At 44.0% G+C, this 9,579-nt stretch overlaps 1 protein-coding gene across 3 annotated transcripts in view; it reads left to right on the forward strand.

Annotated features, from left to right (window-relative positions):
- LOC118370449 (disintegrin and metalloproteinase domain-containing protein 11-like) overlaps positions 1–9,579 on the forward strand; it is a 31,026-nt gene that overhangs the window by 514 nt on the left and 20,933 nt on the right. For 2 of the 3 annotated variants that reach the window (XM_052518693.1, XM_052518695.1), the window contains exons 2-4: positions 298–521; positions 5,114–5,190; positions 7,169–7,235. In XM_052518693.1, the coding sequence (XP_052374653.1) occupies positions 298–521; positions 5,114–5,190; positions 7,169–7,235 (368 nt within the window). The remainder of the gene's footprint in view (positions 1–297; positions 522–5,113; positions 5,191–7,168; positions 7,236–9,579) is intronic. The other variant, XM_052518694.1, reaches the window with a different exon arrangement.

Below are 9,579 nucleotides of genomic sequence, written 5' to 3' on the forward strand. Positions count from 1 at the left end.
TGCATCTGCAATCACTTCTTCCTCTGTAGACTAGTCTACAATTGTGTGTGTGGTGGTAGCGCGCAGCTGGAGATAGTTACATCTGTGCCAAGAACGTAGTGTTTTTAAAATCCCTCTCCCTTCAGTTCTACGGATGCGGTAGATTTGCTGCATCAACACATTTTCACCGCAGCGCTGTCGCCCTTTACATCCCGGGCTCGCGCGCACTGTAGAACATATCAGCCTATTTATGTCAAAAATCATTTTTCAAACAATAATTATCGTTTTTCTGTGTGATAACCCGTGTGTGGTTTAAAGTTGGCAGTTATCAGGCCTCCCGCGTTACAGGCGGCGGAAGGTCGACTTTGGTGCGGGATGCGAGTTTGTGGGATTGGTTCTCGCCAGAGGAGCGGGGAGACAGCAGCGACATTGCGGCCGAAGTCACCTATCCAAAGCGTCTGGTGCAACAGATGGAGTCGAAGGAAGAAATGTCCCATGGCTATTTGGATACCCGCGTGAAGAATACCACGGGAGGCACCTCGGTAAGTATAGACCTCTGTCTATAATGGAGAAGTGGGTGTGGCAACCGGATTTTATTTGAGTGTTATTTATTCGTTTTCGTTCCCTCTCTTGTATTAAACTCCCAGTTCATTGTTGAAACTGTAATGGTTTCTCTCAACTCAAGTTACTTTTGTGAACCCTTTCTTGCCTGTTTTGGCCTGTGTCTTGTTTTCTAAGTTTATCATAAGATCCATCCCAAACTGCACAAGTCTATCAGTCCCATGTTGCCCTAACTCTCCTGGTGTCTTCAGCTTGCTTGTGTTCGCACTGAGGGATGAAGTCAGTGTTAGTCAGAAACCTAGTTTGGGCGTGACTGATGCAAGACCCACTGGCTCTCTCCTGCTGTATGTCCGGGGGCACCTCTGCCAGTTGGTCAAGAGCAATGCAGTGCTCTGTGCCGCATGCTCTGCCCTCACTGAATGACAGAGAAGGGAGGTGTTTTGCTGCAACCTCTAAGCCCATTAAGTTTCCCCTTTAACCAGCATCAGAGAATGACCACCAAGTCCTTTCTGGTCCTGCAAAACAGTACTTACTATGTTACTGCTATATATATATACACTGAGCAAAAATGTAAGCGCAACATGTGTGTTGGTCCCATGTTTCATGAGCTGAAATAAAACAAATGTTCCACATGCACAAAAAGTTTATTTCTCTCAAATTTTGTGCACAAATTTGTTTACATCCCTGTTAGTGAGCATTTCTCTTTTGCCAGGGTAACCCATCCACTTGACAGGTGTGGCATATCAGGAAGCTGATTAAACAGCATTATCATTACACAGTCCACTCTAAAATGTGCAGTTTTGTCACACAACACAATGCCACAGATGTATCAAGTTTTGAGGAAGCATTCAATTGGCATGCTGACTACAGGAATGTCCACCAGAGCTGTTGCCAGACAATTTTATGTTAATTTCTCTACCATAAGCCGCCTCCAACGTCGTTTTTAGAAAATTTGGTTGGAAGTCCACCTCTTCACGACCGCAGTATGGCGTCATGTGGGTGAGTGGTTTGCTGATGTGAGTGCACCACGGTGGTGGTGGGGTTATGTTATGGGCGGGCATAAGCTACGTACGGGCAACGGACACAATTGCATTTTATCGATGGCAATTGGAATGCATAGATATACCGCGACGAGTTCCTGATGCCCATTGTCGTGACATTCATTCGCTTCAGCATTATAATGCATGGCCCCATGTTGCAAGGATCTGCACACAATTCCTGGAAGCTGAAAATGTCCCAGTTCTTTCATGGCCTGCATACTCATCAGACATGTCACCCATTGAGCCTGTTTTGGATGCTCTGGCGTCTGGATCGACGTGTACGACAGCGTGTTCCAGTTCCTGCCAATATCCAGCAACTTTACACAGCCACTGAAGAGGAGTGGGACGACATTCCACAGGCCATAATCAACAGCCTGATCAACTCTATGTGAAGGAGATGTGTTGCGCTGCATGAGGCAAATGGTGGTCACATCAGATACTGACTGGTTGTCTGATCCATGACTAACAGATGCATATATGTATTCCCAGTCATGTGAAAGCCATAGATTAGGGCCTAATTAATTTATTTAAATTGACTGATTTCCATATATGAACTGTAACTCCGTAAAACCTTTGAAAATGTTCCATGTTGCGTTTATATTTTTGTTTTGTATCTATATTTAACTGTAACCAACGGGCATTACACCCTATGAGGGAGCACAATATCTGGGACTTGAACCCAAAACCTTCTGACCTACTGTACTCACCCACTATGTCACCCCGCCACAGATGTATAATTACCCTCCACTGGAGAGAAGAATATCTGAAAGAGATCTGAAACAAAAGCCTGTTGTGTGAATGTGATTTTAGCTGCTTGGCCTCATCTCCTCATGATAAAAGGCTCTGTGTGGTGAAATATTCAGATCTCTCATGGAGAACTCCTCTCTCTTCCAGTCCTCTATTATTCAATGGTGTGTTGAAGTATGTCCCCATCAATGATTCAACAAGGCCTGTGTGAGAAGTGCTACTTGGGCCAAAAACTCCACTGGTACAAAATCACCCTCTTACTCTCTCTCTCTCTCTCTCTCTCTCTCTCTCTCTCTCTCTCTCTCTCTCTCTCTCTCTCTGACCTAAACTCTACCTCACCCTTCAACCCATCTCTTTCTTTAATTTTCATACACCCTCTCTCTCTCTCTCTCTCTCTCTCTCTCTCTCTCTCTCTCTCTCTCTCTCTCTCTCTCTCTCTCTCTCTCTCTCTGACCTAAACTCTACCTCACCCTTCAACCCATCTCTTTCTTTAATTTTCATACACCCTCTCTCTCTCTCTCTCTCTCTCTCTCTCTCTCTCTCTCTCAGACCTATACTCTACCTCACCCTTCAACCCACCTCTTTCTTTAATTTCCATACACCCTCTCTCTCTCTTTCTCTGAAGAGGAAGGTGTAGTTGGGATGGAGGGTGAGGTTCTATTTTTATTTTTTATTTGATTTAATCTTAATTTAACCAGGTAGGCCAGTTGAGAACAAGTTCTCATTTACAATTGCGACCTGGCCAAGATAAAGCAAAGCAGTACGACAAAAACAACAACAACACAGAGTTACACATAAACAAACATACAGTCAATAACACAAAAGAAACATCTATGACAGTGTGTGCAAATGTAGTAAGATTAGGGAGGTAAGGCAATAAATAGACCATAGAGGCAAAAATAATTACAATTTAGCATTAACACTGGAGTGATAGATGTGCAGATGATGATGTGCAAGGTCTACATCTTTCAACGGGGCACCAGAGATCAATGAGTTCACAAGAGAACTCATCTAAATATTCTGAAATGACATATATATTTTTTAAGGATAAGCTTGAAATGGGTGTGGTGGAATTGACTCAACAACCAAAAACACATTTGTAAGTCTAGCTTTCTTCATGAATCAGGAAATCAATAGCTATTTCTGGTTGTTTATCAAAGTTAGCTGGCTAACTGATCGATCCTCCTTTGTAATATACCCCTCTGGTGGGTTGAGTGTTGAGTTGATTTGGTTGAGAGAATCATTACCCTCGTCTGGAGATAAATCTGGCTCTGGTTTAACCTACCGTGTGATGTGATTGAACTATTTAAAGAGGCTCGTGGGTATTTGGATGGAGATCGTGTAAGATCCCAGTGTTGTTGTTTTTGAAGTTGTTTTTGAGAAGTGGTATAATTGGTAAAAGGGGGGATCTTTTTTGCTTAATTAGGAGGGTTCTGTTGGTTACATTTCATTTCATGTTTAGCCTCTGTTGTGTTTTTTTGTAGTCATAATGTCCTTTTTTTAAAGAGGATTCTAAATATGTTTAGATGGAATATTCGTAGATGTCATTCTGACTCATGGATTGATCAACTATTCCATAGGTTCACTTTGATTCCAAGTCATACAGCCTACTGTTTCCTCGAGTGACTTTGCTTGTCAATGGACTGGAAGTGAAGATACATCTGTTTCTACAGCATGTGCACATTTCAGATGTATTTACAATCGCTGGTTGTTACTGAGTAATGAACCTGCTATCACAAGGTTCCCAGAGGACTGACTTTGGGATTAGAACAGTATCAAGATGCCTTGGTGTTACAGACAGGGGTGTTGTTGGTTGCCACTTAAATATCCTGAGGGATGTTATGATTCAGGGCTGGTAAATACTGATCGATTCAAACAAATCTACTGATCTATTGTTTGACCAAAATTAACCGTCTCGATTACTTCACACATAAAAACATTACAGAACTCCTTGGATTGAATCCTTCCTTTAGCCAAGCAGAACTGCCCTCGCCCTGCTCCAGCTGAAGTTGAGTTGTGTGGAATCATTGGAGGGAATGATTTCCGAATGGGAGTCTTGTCTCAGTGAAAGTCCAATGATTCACTGCAGCCTGTATCGTGCAGACAGAATTACAGTGGGCTGGGATTGAATGCTGGCACTGTTTGTGCTTTTGGCGACACTGTGTTTTGACTGCTATAAATCTCTGGCAGCCAGTGAAGCTCCTCCTTGCCTTCTTCCTACCGCTCCATTCTTTTTGGCAGCCGACAGTAGGGACACATTGGCTTCACACCAGCTCAATGTAGATGGATATTTAAAGCTTTCTCCCTTCCTGTAAACCCTCTTCCCGTCCATCTCTACCCGCTGAATACAAATGCACTTCCTGGATGGCTTCAGTACTGCCTGTTGGAATGGATTCAGTCCAGCCAAATCAATGGACACTTTATCAATCCGACTATGTTAGCTGCTAAAGTGCTTTTGATACATATGCAGTATTGCGCTGGCAGAAATACATTTGTACAGTATGTATTTTGGTTTGTTATACTTCATACAGAATGATAGCTATCATTGTGACTCACCGAATGGGCAAACCACTATTAGAGTGGTTTACTTTTAAGTGGTTCTTCCTGTAATGTCTCTCTCTCTCTCTCTCTCTCTCTCTCTCTCTCTCTCTCTCTCTCTCTCTCTCTCTCTCTCTCTCTCTCTCTCTCTCTCTCTCTCTCTCTCTCTCTCTCTCTCTCTCTCTCTCTCTCTCTCTCTCTCTCTCTCTCTCTCTTTCGATCCTCATCTCACCTTCTCCCTATTTAAGCCAGTCCATTTGGCCCAGAGTTGTTTCCAGGTGGAGACCTTCGGACACACCTTCACCCTGGACCTGGAGTTAAACCAGTGAGTACATTTGATTTGTGCACAATTTTGATGTTATCAACTTGATTGACGTATTCTCCGCACCCCATTTCTATCAGTCCGTATTTTCTAAATTGTCACAATCATCAACGTTGGCATTTCCATAACTGCTACCATTAGAAAATACACTTTGCTCCTTCCACTTATGACACATAACCAAGTGTTTAGTGGAGCATCAGGGACACAGAGACCCTGAGAGCTCCATCAATACAGCTACCCACATTAGAGAGAGAGAGAGAGAGGAGACAGAAAGAGAGAAATGGGGGGATGAGGGGGACAGAGAGAGAGAGAGAGAGAGGAGACAGAAAGAGAGAAAGGGGGGATGAGGGGGACAGAGAGAGAGAGAGAGAGAGAGGAGACAGAAAGAGAGAAAGGGGGTGGATGAGGGGGACAGAGAGAGAGAGAGAGAGAGAGAGAGAGAGAGAGAGAGAGAGAGAGAGAGAGAGAGAGAGAGAGAGAGAGAGAGAGAGAGAGAGAGAGAGAGAGAAGAGAAAGAGAGAGAGAGAGAGAGAGAGAGAGAGAGAGAGAGAGAGAAGAGATAAAGAGATAAAGGGGGATGAGGGGGACAGAGAGAGAGAGAGAGAGAGAGGAGACAGAAAGAGAGAAAGGGTGGATGAGGGGGACAGAGAGAGAGAGAGAGAGAGAGAGAGAGAGAGAGAGAGAGAGAGAGAGAGAGAGAGAGAGAAAGAGATAAAGGGGGATGAGGGGGACAGAGAGAGAGAGAGAGAGGAGACGGGAGACAGAAAGAGAGAAGGAGGGGGATGAGGGGGACAGAGAGAGAGAGGAGACGGTAGACAGAAAGAGAGAAAGAGGGGGGATGAGGGGGACAGAGAGAGCGAGAGAGAGAAAGAGGAGACGGGAGACAGAAAGAGAGAAAGAGGGGGATGAGGGGGACAGAGAGAGCGAGAGAGAGAGAGAGAGAGAGAGAGAGAGAGAGAGAGAGAGAGAGAGAGAGAGAGAGAGAGAGAGACAGAAAGAGAGAAAGGGGGGATGAGGGGGACAGAGAGAGAGAGAGAGAGAGAGAAAGAGGAGACGGGAGACAGAAAGAGAGAAAGAGGGGGATGAGGGGGACAGAGAGAGCGAGAGAGAGAGAGAGAGAGAGAGAGAGAGAGAGAGAGAGAGAGAGAGAGAGAGAGAGAGAGAGAGAGAGAGAGAGAGAGAGAGAGAGAGAGGAGACAGAAAGAGAGAAAGAGGGGGATGAGGGGGACAGAGAGAGAGAGAGAGAGAAAGAGGAGACGGTAGACAGAAAGAGAGAAAGAGGGGGATGAGGGGGACAGAGAGAGCGAGAGAGAGAAAGAGGAGACGGGAGACAGAAAGAGAGAAAGAGGGGGATAATGGGGACAGAGAGAGCGAGAGAGAGAGAGAGAGAGAGAGAGAGAGAGAGAGAGAGAGAGAGAGAGAGAGAGAGAGAGGAGACAGAAAGAGAGAAAGGGGGGATGAGGGGGACAGAGAGAGAGAGAGAGAGGAGACGGGAGACAGAAAGAGAGAAAGAGGGGGATGAGGGAGACAGAGAGAGAGAGAGAGAGAGAGAGAGAGAGAGAGAGAGAGTGGCCTGGATTGTCATGACTTTATTATTAATGTGCTTTATGTACTGTAACTCCCCTACAGCACAGTAAAGGAGTCAACGCAACAGCCAGACCACCGCTACTCTATTGCGGCTACTGCCTGGCTACGATAACGTCATAAATCACATCCATATGCTGTACTCTAAAGCCATGCATTACACAACACACTCATGCATGAACACTGAAGTGGAGTTACATTAAGAACGGGCCATATTCGCACAGACTGCATATCTATTCACAAACAGAATAGATATGCAGAGAACGAGGATAAATCATACACATAAAGGATATGCCTCGTTGTCTTAGACGTAGCGTAGAGCTTGGCTTGGGGTATAGTTTATAAGAGAGGTGTCTGTTCATAATAACAGAGGTGTCTCTGTGTTTTCTCTCTGCAGCAACCTCCTGTCCTCAGACTATGTGGAGCGGCACTTTCACCAAGATGGCAAACCCTCGCAGTCTATGGTAGTGTGAGTGCGTGTGCGTGTGCGTGTGTGTGTGTGTGTGTGTGCGTGTGTGCGTGCGCGAGTGCGTGTGCGTGTGTGTGTGTGTGTTTGTATGTTATAATTAGGGCCAAGTATTTTGCGCAATCATTTGATATGCCTGGATTTGAACCATTATTTAAAGCTTTTTCAACAAACTGTACCATTTTCTTTCTATGTCAAATCCAGCACCACCCTCAGAAAACTGCTTTAATTTTTGGTGTAAATCATGTTTGGATATTTTGGATAGAATACAGGATAAATTCCTGCTCTGTCACATGATTGCACAAAACACATGGCCCTAGTTATAATAGAAGTTCTAACCATGCCTCTGAAAAAGCTACTGTGTTTTCTGCATACTGTAGACATACTGCTGACATACTGCTGATATACTGTTGACATACTGTAGACATACTGTAGACGTACTGTAGACGTACTGTTGACATACTGTAGACATACTGTTGACATACTGCTGACATACTGCTGACATACTGTAGACATACTGCTGACATACTGTAGACATACTGTAGACATACTGCTGACATACTGTAGACATACTGCTGACATAGTGTTGACATACTGTAGACATACTGCTGACATACTGCTGTGTTGACGTACTGTAGACATACTGCTGACATACTGTTGACATACTGTAGACGTACTGTAGACATACTGCTGACATACTGTTGTGTTGACGTACTGTAGACGTACTGTTGACATACTGTTGACGTACTGTAGACATACTGTAGACGTACTGTAGACGTACTGTAGACATACTGTTGACATACTGTAGACATACTGTAGACATACTGTTGACGTACTGTTGACATACTGTTGACATACTGCTGACATACTGCTGACATACTGCTGACGTACTGTAGACATACTGTTGACATACTGTAGACATACTGTTGACGTACTGTTGATGTACTGTTGACATACTGTTGACATACTGCTGACATACTGCTGACATACTGCTGACGTACTGTTGACATACTGTTGACATACTGCTGACATACTGCTGACATACTGCTGACATACTGTTGACATACTGTTGACATACTGTAGACGTACTGTAGACATACTGTTGACATACTGTAGACATACTGTAGACATACTGTTGACGTACTGTTGACGTACTGTTGACATACTGTAGACGTACTGTAGACATACTGCTGACATACTGCTGTGTTGACGTACTGTTGACGTACTGTTGACGTACTGTAGACATACTGCTGACATACTGCTGTGTTGACGTACTGTAGACGTACTGTTGACATACTGTTGACATACTGTAGACATACTGTTGACGTACTGTTGACATACTGCTGACATACTGCTGACATACTGTTGACATACTGTAGAAGTACTGTAGACATACTGCTGACATACTGCTGACATACTGTAGACATACTGCTGACATACTGTAGACATACTGCTGACATACTGTAGACATACTGTTGACATACTGTAGACATACTGCTGACATACTGCTGACATACTGCTGTGTTGACGTACTGTAGACGTACTGTAGACATACTGCTGACATACTGCTGTGTTGACGTACTGTAGACGTACTGTTGACATACTTTAGACGTACTGTTGACATACTGCTGACATACTGTAGACGTACTGTAGACGTACTGTAGACATACTGTTGACATACTGTAGACATACTGTAGACGTACTGTAGACGTACTGTTGACATACTGTAGACATACTGTAGACATACTGTTGACATACTGCTGACATACTGTAGACATACTGCTGACATACTGTAGACATACTGTTGACATACTGTAGACGTACTGTAGACATACTGCTGACATACTGCTGACATACTGCTGTGTTGACGTACTGTAGACGTACTGTAGACATACTGCTGACATACTGTAGACATACTGCTGACATAGTGTTGACATACTGTAGACATACTGCTGACATACTGCTGTGTTGACGTACTGTAGACATAGTGTTGACATACTGTAGACATACTGCTGACATACTGCTGTGTTGACGTACTGTAGACATACTGCTGACATACTGTTGACATACTGTAGACGTACTGTTGACATACTGCTGACATACTGTTGACGTACTGTAGACATACTGTAGACGTACTGTAGACGTACTGTAGACATACTGTTGACATACTGTAGACATACTGTAGACATACTGTAGACATACTGTTGACGTACTGTTGACATACTGTTGACATACTGCTGACATACTGCTGACATACTGTTGACGTACTGTAGACATACTGTTGACATACTGTAGACATACTGTTGACGTACTGTTGACATACTGTTGACATACTGCTGACA

Source organism: Oncorhynchus keta, chromosome 5 (assembly GCF_023373465.1).
Source record: "Oncorhynchus keta strain PuntledgeMale-10-30-2019 chromosome 5, Oket_V2, whole genome shotgun sequence".
NCBI lineage: Eukaryota > Metazoa > Chordata > Actinopteri > Salmoniformes > Salmonidae > Oncorhynchus > Oncorhynchus keta.